The sequence below is a fragment of the Panthera uncia genome, chromosome B4, assembly GCF_023721935.1.
Source record: "Panthera uncia isolate 11264 chromosome B4, Puncia_PCG_1.0, whole genome shotgun sequence".
Lineage (NCBI taxonomy): Eukaryota > Metazoa > Chordata > Mammalia > Carnivora > Felidae > Panthera > Panthera uncia.
Window position 1 is genome coordinate 5,118,669 of NC_064809.1, and position 20,254 is coordinate 5,138,922.

The window sequence follows — 20,254 nt, forward strand, 5'->3', positions numbered from 1 at the left end:
CTGTATTGTTCGGTCTCAGGCAACAGGGAGGTCCGAGGAGGGGGAGAGATGAGGTAGGAGCCAGTCGATGGAGCACTCAGGATACATACACAACATCGGCTGATGAAGTTAACTGCCTTACATGGGTGTGGGTTGTGGCACCCCAAAGCAATTACAGTAGGAACACCAAAGACTGTTGATCCCAGATCACCACAACAAATATGAGAAAGTTTGAAATACATCAAGAATTATCAAAATTTGACCTACAGACACAAAGTGGGCAACTACTGTTGGAAAAATGGCATCGACAGACTGACTCGCTTGAGGCAGGATCGCCACAAACCTTCAGTTCATAAAAACAAAACAAAACACACAATTATGTGTAAAATGCAACACCGCAGAGCGCAACAGAATGAGGTGTGGCTGTAGTGAATGTTGACCGGGGCTCACTTAACATTGCTACAACCCACAATGTTGACCTCAGGTTCATTTTCTAGATGATGAACGAAGTTCCAAGATAGGAGGGCCCTTGCTCAGGATGGTGCGGGGCCGAGCCAGGGTTGGAACTCAGAATTGTGTGACCCTAAATCCTGTACATTTCCCACCCCCAGAGGTGTTGTTTAGAGGCCCAACGGTTCAGTTAGCCTCAGACTTCCACACAAATGTCTTGTCCCCCTCCCCTGAGAGATGGGCTCCCGCAGCCTTCCACACTGCCTTCCGTTCTCTGTACGGTCTTGGCGAGGGGGACAGAGAGACAGTGCAGGGCCGTGTACTTACTGATGCACTTGAGATTGGGAATTGTCCAGTGGGCAGTGTTCGTGGTCTTGTTAAGCACGCACTCTGTCAGGGTGGATGTCCCGGCTTTCCGCTTAAAGCCAGTGTTACAGGTATACCGCTCGGTGGAGTTCAGTTTGTAACTCTTGACCCGGATGTCTGCATGTTCCACAGATGTGGGAGGAGGGCACGTGACACCTGCAAAGGTGCAGACAAGAGAGGAGAGGTGACCACATTTCAGCTGGCTCAGAGGAGCTCCCCAGGGTCACTTGGGTGGCACTCAGCACCTTCGAGCCAGGGACTGGCTCTCCTGGGGGCCCCTTAGGATACACCCCACATTCCAAGCATGTGGAAAATGTTTAGTAAGGGCTCTCATCGTTTAGAGGCCTCCCAGAAGGCTTGCCTTAGGCGCTCGCCATCCAGCATGGCTCGGGACTGGGGAGTCATCAGTGGAAACCCTTCTCCCTTCCCTCCCCTTCCTATTGGTCTTCCCAGCCCACGCAGCCCAGCCCGGGCCTCTGAGCTCTCTTGCCTGAAAACAGTAGCAGCCCTGGGATTGCTCTCCCTGCTTGTTCTCCCTGAAAGCCTTTCATCCGTTTCTGTAACACAGCCAGGTATCTTCAGAAATGCATATGATGGTTTCACTCTTTCCTGGTTGCCCACTGCTCTTAGGATAAAAACTCACATCCTCAAGAAGTCTTCAAGGCTCTGCTGGATGGGGCCCCGCCTCCTCCCTAGCTACTCTCCCCCTGTCCCCCGCCCCCGGCCACACTGGCCTTCGGTCCCCCCCACCCTCTGCCACTCACCATGCCTACCGCTCTCCCCAGCCCATCTCCTGCCATCCTCCCTAACTTGAACATGACTTTCTCAGGAAAGCCTTCCCTCCCTGCTGCTCCCCCCTCAAAGCAGCCAGGTCCCGTAGTTCCGTGTTCTTTCCCTGCACAGTCAGCTGCCTTCAGAGTTGTATGGAAGACACTGAGATGTTATAATGTCTGTCTGTCTGTCTCCTAATGTGCGCTGCGAGCTCTAGAGGGTGGGGGCCACATCTGTTTTGCCCGACACCACCCTCCCTGAGCCTAGTACAGTAACTGGCAAGAGAAGGTGTTCAAGAAACACCTGTTCAGAGAATGACATTTATTATGCACATGCCCTTTACCCCAGCGATTTCGCTTCTAAGAATTTTCCCGACAGACATGCTGGCATATTTATGAAGTGAGTATGTACAGAGTTATTGATTATAGTAGCCAGTATCTGTGTGAATTACCTCGCATGTGGTCAGCAGGAGACTAATTTAGTAACTTACAGTACAGCTACTCCTTGAAGAAGTGCTAGTCAGACCTCTGTAACAGACGAAAGGGTGCTCTTTATCACTGAAGTGGAAAGATCTCCCAGACACACTGTTACTTTAGGAAGAAGATGAACAGAACCCCGTGTGTCATTCGCTGCCATCGGTGAAAAAAGAAGAAATGGTACCTATCCACAATTTTTTGTCTGTACATAAAATCTCTGAAAAGATGCAAAAGACTATTAACACTGGAGGAGAGACAGCTGAGGACACGCTGGGAGTGGGAGACTTTTTACTGAATGCCTTATCATAGCTTCTCACTTTTTTCCTTTCCATACTTTCTGAATTTTTAGTAGTACAAATGGTTTACCTGTTAAAAATGCTTTTGAAAGTTTTTGGAATGCTCTGTTTCTTCAGCTGTTTTGTAAATGGATGTTTTTCCTTTTCATAGATTACATCTAAGCCAGGGTGAGAATTGAAATAGTTAATAAATAACCAGTGCCACTGAGATGCTGACCGATTGGGATGGGTGCGGGCAATCATGGGGGCCGGGCGGCTGGCCACTGGCCACAGATGGAAGGCCACACTGATGAGGGCTGGCAGAATATTAGTTGTGCCCAAATGTTATAGACTGTTTAAAATACATGAAATTCTTCATAATGAAATAAGTTGGGGTGAGGGATTTTGGGGTTCTCTGCCATAGGAACTCAGACCTCAGTTGAATCTAGGGCAAGAGAGGGGTAAATCATGCCAAGTGTGAGTGTTCACTGCTTCTATTGTAAGATGTTGCCTGTGAAATAAATGTGAGAAATGCAGAAGATTCTAGAATTAGGTATTTTTGGCTTTCTCTGAGCCAGTTAAGGCAGCTTGAGGTAAAATTGAAGCCAAGAGGTTTTGCAAAGCCATTGGGAGGATTCTGGGCCCTCTTTTGGGAGACAACCCACCAGTCACTCCCAGCAGACCGTGGGTGTGACGAAGTGCATGCCCAGTGAGAACTAACATACCTTTTGTCAGAAGAATGGTACCAAAAGAAGGTAAGAGCCAGAGCTAGACCGATTCAAGTTTTCTCCAAGCTGTGCTACAGTGTTGAAAATGCCCCCCACCCTTTCTAATTAGAAGTTGAAAGATTTGAGCAAGATTTAGACCCTAAGATTTTCTTCGGTATGAAACTTACTGGTTAAACCCCATGTCCTGGGACTTGCCCGACCATGTACATTGATTTCATTTTTGTGGCACCTCTACAGAGAGGTGCTCAGTAGATCTGCAGGGTAAACTCCAGACCTTGTCTAATGACTTGAGGGCGTGATACCTACTGAAGTTCTTGATCCCCATATCTGGCTATATGCCAGGAACACACAGTTCTAGTCTGCAAGTGTGATGATTTAACTACTTGAAAATACTGTAAATGGCCCAAATCCCAAATGGATGAGGTGAGTTCAGTCACCTGTCCATCGTAGACTTTGGTGCAAGGTCTGAGGGGGACAGAATCTGGAAAATGCAACCATCTTCTGTATTTCTCCATGTCATAGTGAGGATTCTGGATTCTGGAACGTGAATCCCCATCCGTCCCAGAAAATGTAATGTCTCTCTGATCTTAACCTGGGTGTGGTGAGTGGTGCTGGTTTCCTTCTGCATCCTTCAAATAAGCCAGTCTAGTTTGATTTACCCAAATAGTGTCGGTGTTTGCTTTCCTGCAATCTGAGACTTCTTTTGGTTGGGCAGGATCTGGGGTCCACTTTGGTAGCCATGGGCCCCCAAATGGCAGCTTTCTCCTTCCCTTTCACCTGCTTCCTGTGGGCTGGCCTGTCTCTTCCTAGGAACCCTAGCTTTCAGGACTAGCCCCCTGATTCCTCTGCCCCAGTCTTGCCTGTGTTTTCCTGCAGAGAGCAACCCCTGGATTGCCACACTCCCCAGCTGCTGGCTTAGGTTTGGATGTCCAAGAATGACGGCCAGAATCACCAGGACATGAACTCACAGCCCAGGCCCCTTATGCCATATCCCACCGGCCAGCTGGGCTTCTTTACACATTAGGGTCAGAGGGATCCCCCCTCCGAATTCAGAATGTGGTCAGAACAGTCTGCTGTAAATGCCTGGCAGCCTGCAGGTAGACCAGCCTGCCAGCGGATGAGCTGTTGGGTTCTCCCTTCCTCCTTCAGGAAGTAGGCTCTCCCGACTGAGGCTCCAGCATGCCTCATACCTGAGCCCACCTGAGCTATGACAGCCCCATGGATCAGTAAAGCCCAGGCCTTACTGTAGTCTTCCTAGTCTCAGGAGAGAAAATGGATTGTTTGATTTTTGTTCTTAATCCAGCCACTGACTTTTAAAGTCCCACCGATAATCTAGTCTTAGATTTTGTACAATATAAGATACATCTGTGCTGTTCTTTACCACTCCATGCTGGTAGTCTCAATGCTCCCTCTTCATTTACGTGGCTTCTAGAGTGGACTCAAACATTTTCTTTTCCTTTTCAGTGAGGTCATAAGATAATCTTGATTTAGACGTATCAGTTTCCTAAAAATACTATTTTCTTACTAATTTCTATACACAAAATTAATAGGAGAGAAGAAATCTGTCTGCTTAGATTTACTTCCTTTACCATCCCCTGTCTTCTCTCTCTCTCCCATCTGGTCTTTGGATTGTATCTTGTTCGCCTGAATCCCTCCCAGAACATTTTTATTCACCAGGTAGTCCTCAAGTTCCATTTTTAAGTTCAAGTAATGTTCTGAATCTATTGATCTTCTGTCTGTCATCTTTTTTTTCAGTCTCTGCTGTTTTCTGTGTTGTTTCCACACTGGATATTTTTCTCGGCAGATTGTTCTACATCTTCTAAGTCCTAAAATATTCTCCTCCATTTAGAATGGTGGTTTTCAACTTTTAGCATTTGTGGCACACTTTGAAATGAAACATCTGTGACCTGTCACTGAGGGGGATTTAGAAGGTCAAGGCATTGGTGACCATATCAGCAAGAGTTATAAAGAATTGATGCTATGGTAGAAGGGCATCAGTGCTAAAGTGTGACTCATTTCATGGCCCCTTGGAGCTGGTTGCTATGTGTGTGGGCAGTTTATTGAGTCTATGTGAACTCAGAGTTCTTACAGATTTCAAAAAATATGCAGTCTTCTCTGTAATCGCTTGACTTATTCCCCTTATCTTAGATTCATGACAGATAGTACCCCTCTCAGCTCAATACACCCCTTCTGCCAAATGCCGGTGTTATTGCAGGTGTATTCAGTTTTGCAGCAATCAATCTGACACAGCAACTAGGACAGGGTTCACAGGAAACATGCCATGCACACAGTTGAGAACCACTTCTTTGAAAGGAAAAGTAAACCAGGACAGACACTGAGTAAACAGTGACAAAGTTTATAGCCTCTACAGATTTTCCTTGAAAACTCATCGATGCTGTTAAATCAGAGGGCAAAGGTCTAAAGGCACCGTCAATGCTCTTTTCTTCTTGATAACCTCTGGGAACCAGTCATCATCAATGAGAAAGACAAACACAGCCCAGGTTTCCCACTGTTGGAAGAAGAAGTTACAACTATGGAAAGGGGGGGAGAGGATGACTAGAAAGTGCCCTATGATGTTAAAGAGAATTGGGACCAGCGATATCAGAATGTAACCATGGTGTGTGTGTGTGTGTGTGTGTGTGTGTGTGTGTGTGTGTGTTTCATGCATGTGTGTGTACGTGTGTCTGTACATGGGAATGTGCATGTGCAGATGTGTGTGTGTTTGTGTGTCTGTGCGTGTTCCAGCTCTCTCCTCTTACAATGCTTAGAAGCAATGACGTATCAGCACTGAATGTACTTGGTGCCCAGATCTTGGTCTCCATCAGAAGAAACCATGGCTACTTGAGGAAAAGGCTGATTCCAGGGCTAGGATGGGGAAGGCATGCCAGAGGAGCCTGGAATACCTTGTACCAGAAAGTAAGGAGATACTCAAAGAATGATGGTGACATATCAAAAGGATATAGGGTGAAGGCTGAACTGGCTGTCACTGGCCACATACAGGACCATTTGAGTATCAAAACAAAGACAGTAATTATGACAGATTATGGAACAACATAAAACAAAACTCTGTAAGTCTGAACTAATATAAACAAATAAATGAATAAATAAGTGAGCAGAGGGAGAAGAGAAAGCCCTCCTTAAGGTATAATTCTAACTAATAGAGAAAGAATGATGGCGTAAGGGAAGAAACAATGCTAGAATGAGCGGATTGAAGTTTGATAATGGACAGGACATTTATATAGTGTGGCGGATTCCACTGTGTCAGTTTAGCTAAGTGGGACACGCATTCCTCAAATCTCCTCCCTGCATGGTGACCAGTTAGCCTGTGGCACAATCACCAATCCTGGGACAAATCAAGTTCATGTGCCTCCTGATACAGTTCACTGAGAAGGACACAACATCACACCTGTGGTATTTCTCCCCCAGATCCATAATCTGAATCTCATCATGAGGAAACACTAGTTGAACCTAAATTGAGGGACATTCTAAAAAACACTTGGCCTGTATTCGAGATCAAGAAGGATAGAGAAAGGCAAAGGAAATGTTACAGACTGCAAGAGGCTAAGGGGACATGGCAACAAAATGTAACATGTGGTCCTGGATTAGATTTGGAATCAGGGAGAAAATGGCTAACAAGGGCATTATTGGGACAACTGACAAAATTTGAACATGCCCTGAATATTAGATAATAATATTGTGTCCAGGTTAAACTTCCTGATTTTTGATAAGTGTTCTGTGATTATGTGAGAGTGTTGTATTTTAGGAAGGCATGTAAGAGAATGTATTCTTAGGAAATATATACTGAAGTATTTAGGCATAAAGGGGCATAGTGTCTCCAACTTATTTTCAAATACTTCAGAGGAAAACACACATATGTTATAAATATATAGACAGAGGGGTGATAAGGCATATGGGGCAGAATGTAAACAGTTGGTGAATCTGGGTAAAGGGTATTCAGAAGGTCTTTTTTTCCTGTTCTTGCAGTTTTACTATTAAGTTTGAGATTGCATCCGAATAAATAAGGTAAAAAATAAGCAAAGTAAGTAACCAAACAAAATCCAGTTGGCGAATGTCACCCGCGTCCCTTTCTTTGAGGATTGCTCTGGAAGGAAACTCTAAGAGCCCTCGACAACTCAGGCCGAGATTATAATCTGGTCAGGAAAATGTTCTTTACGTATTTCCCTCCTTGTGGTTTTCACAGTGCTGCCTTTCCCTCTTCTCTTGTCCCTTAATCACACCTTTTAGAGTTCCTCATTCCATTTCCAGAGCCTAAGAGTAGTGTTTCCACTCTTTCCACGTTCAATATTTTGACTGTGGCTTTGGTGGGTTGTATAGGTTCATCGTTGCCGTGTTGGAGTCCATATTCTGCTACATCAGCTCTGTTCCTTACTGTCGTCCTTTTCATCCTGGGCCCTCTCTGTCAGTGATTCCTAAATGTGAGCATACAGTAGAGCCACCTGGAGGGCTTATTAAAACCCAGAGTGCTGGCCTGTCCTCCCAGAGCTCCTGAGTCGTAGGTCTGGGGCAGGGCTGCAGAATCTGTATTTCTAGCAATATCCAGGTGATGGTGATACTGCTCATCCAAGAACCATGCTATATGGTATTTACAGGTGCAGGGTCTCTTGGCATCACCACAAGTTACTTTCTTGCAGGCATTTAAAGTTTCTCTTGAAGTTATCTCAACCTATGGTGTTGATTGCATCAGTGAAGGTTTCTTTCACAGGTTCTTCCTGATGTGCTCTTCTGAATTTCCCTTCTAGCAGTTTTTAATTGGACCCAATCCCTCCACCCCCATTTAAAAAATGTACCGACTCCCGGAACCTGGGCAGTCTGGCTGTGTCTTCTCTGTGTCTACACACCATGCAACAGTTTACCCCATGAGAGGAATTGCATACACGGAAGTATGAATATCTTGAGTTGGGTGGCCTAGATTATAGGGCTCTGAGAACAGGGAAGTGATGCACTTTGCCAGCCCACCAACATGGGCTTGTTGGTGCTGTCTCTACATTTATTAAACACGTTGCCTAAACCAGCACTGGGGACATGAAGCACACTGGAAACTCCCAACTAATCCAGGGTCATTGCTACAATTCCTCCCTGCCCCCACAGCAGTTCCTGGGCTACTCGTGCAGCAGGTTATGAATTCTAGAAGGAAAACAATAAATGCATTCTACTTATTTAAAAAAATGTACCTACTCCCCATGCACGTGTGTGTGTGTGTGTGTGTGTGTGTGTGTGTGTGTGTGTTTAGCTTGGTAGTACCGTGGGTTTAGTTCCATGCTACCAAAATCTTAAATCTGTGTTTGTAGTGCTTTGCTGTATGTTAACAAAGATGTAAAAATACTTAGAGATGGAGGGTGGGGTGGAATGGGGAGGAATGATCATAAAACACTCCACTCTAGAAATATTTAACAGTAGACCGGAAGGGATAGTCTAATAAAAATACTAGACTCTGCTCTATGATAAAATGTTCCCTCCTTCTGAGGGAGCCTGAGTTGACCATGGAACTTTGGATGTCCCAGGTAATATTACATTATTGGTGGCTGGAAAGTCTCTATTCAGCCATGAATCAGTGATGCCATAAATCAGGACACGAGAGATAAGAAGTCCCCAGAGGGAATGGCTAGGCAAAGACTGGATTTAGCTGGTTTTTCCTCACCTACCCCTTTCTTTCCTTAAGCCAAGTTTGCTTTTTGATGCTGACAGCATCGTTGTCCTCGGCCTGGAGAAACTTGTGAGATCGCAGAGTCAAGCTCTCAGCCTGTGGAGGACTCATGACCCCTCCCATGGGTGATTCTGAAACTTGGGAAGGGAAGGAGAGTCTAAGAACCCCTACCTCGCTCCAAACACCACACATACAGTTACTTTCAAGACCAGTCCATTTTGGGGGGGCTGCAAAGACATCTTGCACAAAATTGTATTTATCTTTTTGTAGCTGGCTTATTTTACTTTAGCATATTGTACTTAGCACAGTCCATATTGTGGTACATTACACAGTTTCCTTTCTTTTTAACGCTGGATAATATTCCATTGGTATGTACATACCATATTTTGATTATCTATAATTCATTTGTTGATGGACACTTGGGTTGATAACATGTTTTAGCTATTGTGAATAGGCTGCTATGAACGTGGATGTACAAATGCCTCTCTGAGACCCTACTTTCAAGTCTTTGGGGTGGATACCCAGAGGTGGAATTTCTCGATCATATGGTAATTCTATTTTTAATGTTTGAGGGTCTGCTATACTGTTTTCCACAGTGACTATACCATTTTACATTCCCAACAACAATGCACAGGGTTCCTTTTCTCTACATGCTCTTGTTTTTTCATCTTCATGGTAGAAGATGTATCTCACTGAAGTTTTGGTTTCATCTCCCTAGTGATTAGTGCTGTTGAGAATATTTTCATGTGTTTACTGCACATCTTTTGTATCTTCTTTGGAGAAATATTTAATCCAGTTCTTTGCCCATTTTTGAATCGGGCCATTTGTTTTCTTATTGTTGAATTTTAGGAGTACTCTATATATTCTGGAAATTAATCCTTTATCAGATATACAGCTTGCAAATATTTCCTCTCATTCAGTGGTTTGATTTTTACTCTGTGGATAGGGTCTTTTGATGCACAAAATTGTAAAATTTTCATGAAGTCCAACTTGTTTGTTTTTGTTGTTGTTGTTTCCTATGCCTTTGGTGTCATATTCAGGAAATCACTACCAAATCCAATATCATGAAGCTTTGTCCTATGTTTTCTTCTAAGAGTTTTATTGTTTTATGTCTTATACTTAGGTCTTTTATCCATTTTGTGTTCATTTTTGCATATGATGTTCTGTAAGGTTCCAACTTCTTTACTTTGCATGTAGGATGTCCTGTTTCCCTAGCACCATTTTTTAAAAAGACTGTCCTTTCCCAATTGAATGGTCTTGACATCCTTGTCAAAAATCATTTTGCCATATATATGGTGTTCATTTCTGGGCTATTTCATTCATTTGTATGTCTCTCTTAATGCCGATACCACACTGTTGTGATTACTGTAGCTTTGTAGTAAGTTTTGATATGAGGAAGTATGGGTCCTCCAAGCTTTGTTTTCAAGATTGTTTTGGCTATTTGAGATAATTTGAGATTCCATATGAATTTTAGGATGGGTTTTTCTCTTTTTGCAAAAGACATCATTGGGATTTTGATAGGAATTGCATTCAATCTGTAGATCGCTTTGGGTAGTATTGACATGTCTTTCAATCCATGAACATGGGATGTGTTTCCGTTTATTTGTATTTTGTTTCATTTCTTTCAGCAATATTTTGTAGTTTTCATTATATAGGTCTTTCAGCTCCTTGGTATAAGTGTAATAATAAAATACTCCTAAGTATGTTATTACTTTTGATGCAACTGATTTTTGTATGTTGACCTTGTATCCTGCTACTTTACTGAATTCATGTAGTAATTCTAACAGAGTTGGTGGGGTTTTTTTTTTTTTTTGGTGGAATTTTAAAGTTTTCTGCATATAAGATCATACCATCTGCAAACAGAGATAATTTTACTTCTTCTTTTCCAATTTGGGTGGCTTTTATTTCTTTTCCTTGCCTAACGCTGTGGTAGAACTTCTAGTGCTATGTTGAATACAAGCTGTGAAAGCTGGCATCCTTGCCTTGTTCCTGATCTTAGAGGAAAAGCTTTCAGTCTTTCACCATAGAGTATAATGTTCACCATGGGTTTTTATGTATGGCTTTTATCATGTTGATTAAATTTCCTTCTATTCCTAGTATTTTGAGTGGTTTTTTTTTTTATCATTAAAAGGTGCTGAATTTTGTCAAATGCTTTTTCTGCATCGAGATGCTCATGTGTTGTTCCCCCTTCATTTTCTTAATGTGGTGTATTAACACTGGTCAGTTTTCATATGTGAGCCATCTTTGCATTCCAGTAATAAATCCCACTTGGTCATGGTGTATGATCCTTTTAATATGCTGCTGAAATCAGTTTGCTAGTTTTTTTTTAAGGATTTTTGCATTAATATTCATAAAGGGTATTTGTCTGTAATTTTCTGTTCTTACAGTGTCTTTATCTGTCTTTCGTATCAGGGTAATGCTGGCCTCACAGACTGAGTTAGGAAATGTTCCCTCCTATTTAATTTTTTCTACCTTCTTGACAGGTTTTGGTATTCTAGGAATTTGCCCATTTCACTTAGGTTATCCAATTTATTTGTGTACAATTGTCCATAGTATTCTCTTATAATCCTTTTAGTTCTGTAGAATTGGCAGTAATGTCCCCGCTTTCATTTCTGATTTTAGTAATTTAAGTCACCTCTCTTGTTTTCTTAGTCCATCTAGCTATAGGTTAGTCAATTTTGCTGATCTTTTTTAAGAACATACTTTTGGTTTCATTGATTTTCTTGTTTTTCTATTCTGTATTTCATTTATCTCTGGTTTAATCTTTATTATTTTCTTCCTCCTGCTAGCTTTGGGTTTGGTTTGCTCTTTTTCTAGTTCCCTGAGGTATAAAATTAGGCTGTTGACTTTAGATCTGTCTTTTTTTTTTTTTAATATAAACATGTATAGCTATAAATTTCCCCCTTAGCTCCACTTTCCATAAGTTTTGGTATGTGTGTTCCCATTTTTATTCATCTCTAGGTCTTTTCAAATTTCCCTTATGATTTCTTCTTTGATCTTTTGGTCGTTTAAAAGTGTATTGTTTAATTTCCACAATTTTGTGAATTCTGTAGTTTTCTTTCTGTTATTGATTTCTAACTTCATCCTGCTGTGATCGGATTAGATATTTTGCAAGATATCTGTCTTTTTAAATCTATTGAGACTTAACTTGTGGCGTAATGTGTGGTCCATCCTAGAAAATGTCCCATGTGGATTGAGAAGGATGTGTATTCTGGTGGTCTGTTATTAGGTACATAAATGTTTATAACGGTTATATTTTCTTTCCATATTGAACCTTTTATTGATATATAGTGTCCTTCTTTGTCTCTAAACTTTTTTTTATTAAATGATTTTTTAACTTTTTTAAAAGTTCATTTATTTTGAGACAGAGAGAGTGCACACATGCATGCATGTGAGCGAGGGTAGGGCAGAGAGTGAGGGAAAGGGAGAGAATCCCAAACAGGCTCCACGCTGTCACCACAGAGCCTGCTGCAGGGCTCAAACTCATGAACAGTGAGATCATGACCTGAGCTGAAATCAAGACCTGAGCTCAACCAACTTAGCCACCCAGGCGCCCTTGTCTCTAAACATTTTTTGATTTAAAGTCTATTTTGTCTGATATTAGCATAGCCATCCCTGCTCTCTTTTGGTTACTATTTGCATGGAATATCTTTTTGCATCTTTTCACTTTTAATCTATTTTTGACTTAAGTTTGTCTCTTGCAGACAGCATATAATCAGATCAAGTGTTTTATTCATTTTGCCAATCGTCTTCCATTAAACAGTTTAATCTATTTACATATAAAGGAATTACTGATAAGGAGGGACTTCTGTCATTTTGCTCTTTGTTTTCTACATACCTTTTAGCTTTTTTGTCCTTCTTTTTTGCATCACTGTCTTTTTTTTATGTTTAGTCAATTTTATGTCATGAAACATAAATTTCTCCATTTCTTTTGTGTATATTCTATAGTTATCTTATTTGTGGTGTCCAGTAATTCCTTTAAATGTAAATAGATTAAATGGGGATTGCATTTAACATCCTAAATTTATAACACTCTAATTTGAATTCATACTAATGTAACTTCAATGAGATACAAGAACTCCTTTCTTACAGCTCTGTCTCTGTTGTTGATGTCTCAAAGTTATATCTTTATACATTGTGTGCCCCAAAAACATAATCTAATAATTCTTTAAAATGTACTAATCTCTTAAATTATGTAGAAAACAATATTTGGAGTTACGAACCAAAGTTACCTTTTACACTAGTATTTTTTTTTCTTTATACATATGAGTCTCTTAAATCATGCATAAAACAAAAAGTGCAGTTACAAACCATTATTGAGTAATACCAGCTTTATGATTGCCCATGAATTATTTGCCTTTACTGAGCTCTTTATTTCTCCATCCAGTGAAGCTACAGTCTAGTGTCTTTCTGTTTCACGTTGCAGAACTCTTTGAGTATCTATTACAGGTCAGGCCCAGTGGTAGTGAACTCCCTCAGCTTTTGCTTATCTGAGAATGTCTTAATTGCTGACTTTTGAAGGACAGGTTTTCTGGATTCTTGGTTGGCAGTTCTTTTCTTTTAGCACTCTGAATATATTGGCCCAGTGCCTTCTGGTCTGCAAAGTTTTTGATGAGAAATATGCTGATAATCTTATTGGGGAATCCCTTATATATGACAATTTGCTTCTCTCTCACTTTCAAGATTCTCTCTTTGGCTCTGGCTTTTGAAAGTTTGATTCTATAGTGTCTTGGGGAAGGTCTCTTTGAATTTATCTTACTTGGAGTTAATTGAGCTCCTTTGAGGTTTATATTCATGTCTTTTATCAAATTTTGGAAATTTACAGCTATTATTTCTTGAAATATTCTCTCTGTTCCTTTCTTTCTTCTTTTGAGACTCACACAATGTTGGTCTCTTGATAGTGTCTCATAGACTCCTTAATCTCTGTTTACCTTTCTTCAATCTTTTTTCTTTCTGTTTCTCAGACTTGATCATTTTTGTGATTTCCATCTTCAAATTTGTTAATTCTTTCTTCTTTTTTTTTTATTTTATTTTATTTTTATTTTTTAATATATGAAATTTACTGTCAAATTGGTTTCCATACAACACCCAGTGCTCATCCCAAAAGGTGCCCTCCTCAATACCCATCACCCACCCTGCCCTCCCTCCCACCCCCCATCAACCCTCAGTTTGTTCTCAGTTTTTAACAGTCTCTTATGCTTTGGCTCTCTCCCACTCTAACCTCTTTTTTTGTTTTTTTTTTTTTTTTTTCTTCTTTCCTTCCCCTCCCCCATGGGTTTCTGTTATGTTTCTCAGGATCCACATAAGAGTGAAACCATATGGTATCTGTCTTTCTCTGTATGGCTTATTTCACTTAGCATCACACTCTCCAGTTCCATCCATGTTGCTACAAAAGGCCATATTTCATTTTTTCTCATTGCCACGTAGTATTCCATTGTGTATATAAACCACAATTTCTTTATCCATTCATCAGTTGATGGACATTTAGGCTCTTTCCATAATTTGGCTATTGTTGAGAGTGCCGCTATAAACATTGGGGTACAGGTGCCCCTATGCATCAGTACTCCTGTATCCCTTGGATAAATTCCTAGCAGTGCTATTGCTGGGTCATAGGGTAGGTCTATTTTTAATTTTCTGAGGAACCTCCACACTGCTTTCCAGAGCGGCTGCACCAGTTTGCATTCCCACCAACAGTGCAAGAGGGTTCCCGTTTCTCCACATCCTCTCCAGCATCTATACTCTCCTGATTTGTTCATTTTGGCCACTCTGACTGGCGTGAGGTGATATCTGAGTGTGGTTTTGATTTGTATTTCCCTAATAAGGAGCGACGTGATACATCACATTAACAAAAAAAAAGAGAAGAACCATATGATCCTGTCAATCGATGCAGAAAAGGCCTTTGACAAAATCCAGCACCCTTTCTTAATAAAAACCCTTGAGAAAGTCGGGATAGAAGGAACATACTTAAAGATCATAAAGGCCATTTATGAAAAGCCCACAGCTAACATCATCCTCAACGGGGAAAAACTGAGAGCTTTTTCCCTGAGATCAGGAACACGACAGGGATGCCCACTGTCACCGCTGTTGTTTAATATAGTGCTGGAAGTTCTAGCATCAGCAATCAGACAACAAAAGGAAATCAAAGGCATCAAAATTGGCAAAGACGAAGTCAAGCTTTCGCTTTTTGCAGATGACATGATATTATACATGGAAAATCCGATAGACTCCACCAAAAGTCTGCTAGAACTGATACATGAATTCAGCAAAGTTGCAGGATACAAAATCAATGTGCAGAAATCAGTTGCATTCTTATACACTAACAATGAAGCAACAGAAAGACAAATGAAGAAACTGATCCCATTCACAATTGCACCAAGAAGCATAAAATACCTAGGAATAAATCTAACCAAAGACGTAAAAGATCTGTATGCTGAAAACTATAGAAAGCTTATGCAGGTAATTGAAGAAGATATAAAGAAATGGAAAGACATTCCCTGCTCATGGATTGGAAGAATAAATATTGTCAAAATGTCAATACTACCCAAAGCTATCTACACATTCAATGCAATCCCAATCAAAATTGTACCAGCATTCTTCTCGAAACTAGAACAAGCAATCCTAAAATTCATATGGAACCACAAAAGGCCCCGAATAGCCAAAGTAATTTTGAAGAAGAAGACCAAAGCAGGAGGCATCACAATCCCAGACTTTAGCCTCTACTACAAAGCTGTCATCATCAAGTCAGCATGGTATTGGCATAAAAACAGACACATAGACCAATGGAATAGAATAGAAACCCCAGAACTAGACCCACAAACGTATGGCCAACTCATCTTTGACAAAGCAGGAAAGAACATCCAATGGAAAAAAGACAGTCTCTTTAACAAATGGTGCTGGGAGAACTGGACAGCAACATGCAGAAGGTTGAAACTAGACCACTTTCTCACACCATTCACAAAAATAAACTCAAAATGGATAAAGGACCTGAATGTGAGACAGGAAACCATCAAAACCTTAGAGGAGAAAGCAGGAAAAGACCTCTCTGACCTCAGCCGTAGCAATCTCTTACTCGGCACATCCCCAAAGGCAAGGGAATTAAAAGCAAAAGTGAATTACTGGGACCTTATGAAGATAAAAAGCTTCGGCACAGCAAAGGAAACAACCAACAAAACTAAAAGGCAACCAACGGAATGGGAAAAGATATTTGCAAATGACACATCGGACAAAGGGCTAGTATCCAAAATCTATAAAGAGCTCATCAAACTCCACACCCGAAAAACAAATAACCCAGTGAAGAAATGGGCAGAAAACATGAATAGACACTTCTCTAAAGAAGACATCCGGATGGCCAACAGGCACATGAAAAGATGTTCAACGTCGCTCCTTATTAGGGAAATACAAATCAAAACCACACTCAGTTAATTCTTTCTTCTACCTGTTCAAATCTGCCTTTGAATTTGTCTAGTGAATTTTTCATTTAGGTTATTGTACTTTTTAGCTCCAAAATTTCTTTTTGGTTTCTTTTTAGATTTTCTCTCTCTTTATTGATATTTCCATTTTGTTTGTACACCGTTTTCTTTAACTTTCTCCACATTTTCCTTTAGTTTTTGAGCATCTTTATGACAGTTGTCTTAAAGTCTTTGTCTAGTATATCTGCCATCCAGTCTTTTTTCTGGGACAATTTCTATTTTTTTTTTTTTTTCTTTCTTTTGACTGGGTCATACTTTCCTGTTTCTTTCTATGACTTGTGATTTTTTTGTTGTTGTTGTTGAAAACTGGACATTTGAATCTAATAATGTGGTAATTCTAGAAACCAGTTTTGCTCATCTCTCATGGCTTGCTGTTATTTATTTATATATTTTAAAGTTTTTGTTTATTGATTTTGAGAAAGAGTGCATGCATGAGTGGGGGAGGGGCAGAAAGGGTGGGAAAAAGAGGATCCCAAGCAGGGTCCATATCGTCAGCACACAGCCCAACACAGGGCTCAATCTCATGAAACATGAGATCATCACCTGAGCCAAAATCGAGAGTCAGATGCTTAAGTGACTGAGTCACCCAGGCATCCCTATTTATTTTTTTATTGTTGCAGGCTGTCACTGTGCCACAGGTCAGCCTGAGGTATAACTTAAGGTCTTCTCGGGTCTTTTCTAAACTTTTCTCGGGGCTTGCATGGCCACCTTTCTATTTTTCCCTAGATATGCAATTGTTCGTGGCTGTCCTAGTCTTTAATGTCTGGCTCCCAAAAGGAGGAAATGGGAAAAAAGAAGGGGTGGGGGAAAGAAGGATACTAGCTCTCTAAATCCTCTGGAAGTCACTTCAGCTTGTCTGAGAGGGGCTTGCAACAGGAGGGAGAGATACAACAACAATGGCTTCCCACTTCTTTGGCAGCACGTCTGTGAGCAGAAGCACTAATCAGCGATCAACGATCCCTTATATTTATGGGACAGGGTCCTTTCTGCCCTCCCCCTGGCTCCTGCAAGCCATGTGCAGGCTGTGCCAGGAACACATGCACAGCTGCCTGCCCTGGGGCTGGAGGTGAGGGCTGGGCAGCTGCTGTTGTGTAAAGACCTGAAACTAACCACAGTTTACCTTCCCAGTCTCCCCTGGAAGTTGCAAGCTTTCAATAGATTCCAGAGTTCCAAAATAGTTCTGTCAGACAGATTCTGCCAGTGCAATGATTGTCCAGGGGAGTAAATAGATTCCTGATACTTCCTACTCTACAATCTTCCCAGAATCCTTTTTGAATAAATGTTTCCCTGGGCATACAATTCTAGGCAGATGATTTTTCTCCTTAGCACTTTGAAGCTTTCTAGCTTTTTTTTAAAGTTTATTTCTTTTGAGAGAGAGAGAGAGAGAGAGAGGCAGAGAGAGAGAGAATCCCAAGTAGGCTCCACACTGTCAGCACAGAGCCTGATGTGGGGCTTAAACCCACGGACTCTGAGATCATGAAAGTCAGACGCTTAACTGACTGAGCTACTCAGGTTCCCCAAAGTTTTCTAGCTTTTAATGTTGACATTCTATTGAAAAACCCACTGTGTGTCTAATTCCTGTTTCTTTGCCAGCGATGTGTCTTTTCTCTCAGGATACTTCATATCTTCTCTTTGTTTTGGTGCTCTGCAGATTTATCACAATGATTCTTTTTTTTTTTTTTCAATATGTGAAGTTGATTGTCAAATTGGTTTCCATACAACACCCAGTGCTCATCCCAAAAGGTGCCCTCCTCAATACCCATCACCCACCCTGCCCTCCCTCCCACCCCCCATCAACCCTCAGTTTGTTCTCAGTTTTTAACAGTCTCTTATGCTTTGGCTCTCTCCTACTCTAACCTCTTTTTTTTTTTTTCCTTCCCCTCCCCCATGGGTTTCTGTTAAGTTTCTCAGGATCCACATAAGAGTGAAACCATATGGTATCTGTCTTTCTATGTATGGCTTATTTCACTTAGCATCACACTCTCCAGTTCCATCCATGTTGCTACAAAGGGCCATATTTCGTTCTTTCTCATTGCCATGTAGTACTCCATTGTGTATATAAACCACAATTTCTTTATCCATTCATCAGTTGATGGGCATTTCGGCTCTTTCCATAATTTGGCTATTGTTGAGAGTGCTGCTATAAACATTGGGGTACAAGTGCCCCTATGCATCAGTACTCCTGTATCCCTTGGGTAAATTCCTAGCAGTGCTATTGCTGGGTCATAGGGTAGGTCTATTTTTAATTTTCTGAGGAATCTCCACACTGTTTTCCAGAGCGGCTGCACCAATTTGCATTCCCACCAACAGTCCAAGAGGGTTCCCGTTTCTCCACATCCTCTCCAGCATCTATAGTCTCCTGATTTGTTCATTTTAGCCACTCTGACTGGGGTGAGGTGATATCTGAGTGTGGTTTTGATTTGTATTTCCCTGATGAGGAGCGACGTTGAGCATCTTTTCATGTGCGTGTTGGTCATCTGGATGTCTTCTTTAGAGAAGTGTCTATTCATGTTTTCTGCCCATTTCTTCACTGGATTATTTGTTTTTTGGGTGTGGAGTTTGGTGAGCTCTTTATAGATTTTGGATACTAGCCCTTTGTCCGATATGTCATTTACAAATATCTTTTCCCATTCCGTTAGTTGCCTTTTAGTTTTGTTGGTTGTTTCCTTTGCTGTGCAGAAGCTTTTTATCTTCATAAGGTCCCAGTAGTTCATTTTTGCTTTTAATTCCCTTGCCTTTGGGGATGTGTCAAGTAAGAAATTGCTACAGCTGAGGTCAGAGAGGTCTTTTCACAATGATTCTTGGTATGGGTTTGTTTTTGTTTATCTTGCTTGGTGTCATTTCCCAAGTTTGACCTTTGGTGTCTTTGATGGCTTTAAGCCTTTCTGGAAAATACTCAGCCATTATCTCCCTATATCCTCTTCATCAATGTCCCTATTATCATCTTCTGGAGCTCCAGTCATGATCCTTGTTCTATCTGTCTAAGTCCAGGTTGCTATGTATAACGAAATACTGTAGACTGGGTGACAACAAACATTTATTTCCCACATTCTAGACATTGGAAATCCAAGATAAGGTGCCAGCATGATTGGGTTGTGGTGAGAGCCCACTGCATGGTTTACAGACTACTACTGCCTTCTTGCCTTATCCTCACAGGGTTGAGAAAAAGAGAGCTCTGAGCCTTTACCTCTTCTTATAAGGACACTAATCCCCTCATGGCTACACCCTTATGACCTCATCTAAATGGAATTACCTTCCAAATGTCCCACCTCTGAGTATCATCACCCTCAGGATTACGATTTCAACATTTGAAGTTGAGAGGGTACAAACATTCATTCCATAGTTCTGTCCTTTATATCTTTAATCTCTGATTCATCATCCATTTCTCTGTGCTGTACTCTGGTATCTTCAGACTCATCTTTTAGTTCACTAATTTCTCCTTAGCAGGCTCTAATTTGATCTTTAACTTCTGTATTGATTTTTTTAAATAAATGTTTGAATGTTGATTATTTGTAGTTGATTAAATCCATTTATTGTTGACAAGTATTTACCAGGGTGAGTCAATAATCAGTTACAGAATTTGTATTTGAGAAGGATGGTTGCTTCAGAGTACCTCCTATTCAGTACCCTCTTCCCCTCCTGCACATACCTAAAGCCCTTTTTGTTGTGAAAATCATACATCCATAAGTATATAAAGTGTTTATGTGCAGTTTAAGGATTAATCATAAAATGAAGACTCATGTGTATGCCAATCGGCTTAAGAAATAGAGTATTACCAGTAACTTAGAGGTCACTTGAGTGCCTTCCCCAGATGCCTTTATCTCCTCAAGAAATGAACACTATGCTGATGTTTGTAATAATCATTGTTTTGCTTTTATTTATGGCTTTACTGCACAAATAAGTATTCCCAAGTAATAAAATACCTAGGTTTTGTTTTGAATGTATTATATGTATTCTTCTCTACTATGCTTCTCACACAGTGTCATGTTTTTTATTTATGTTGATGCATGTAGCTAGAGTTCATCCACTTTTGGTATTAAAGTATTATATGGAAACACCACAGTTTATCCATTTT

The 20,254-nt window shown here is 40.9% G+C and overlaps 1 protein-coding gene across 4 annotated transcripts in view; it reads right to left on the reverse strand.

The window, feature by feature from the left end:
- The window catches only part of IL15RA (interleukin 15 receptor subunit alpha), a 51,265-nt gene that overhangs the window by 16,886 nt on the left and 14,125 nt on the right, over positions 1–20,254 (reverse strand). For all 4 annotated transcript variants that reach the window (XM_049624588.1, XM_049624585.1, XM_049624586.1 and 1 more), the window contains exon 2: positions 757–951. In XM_049624588.1, coding sequence (XP_049480545.1) covers positions 757–951 — 195 coding nt within the window. The remainder of the gene's footprint in view (positions 1–756; positions 952–20,254) is intronic.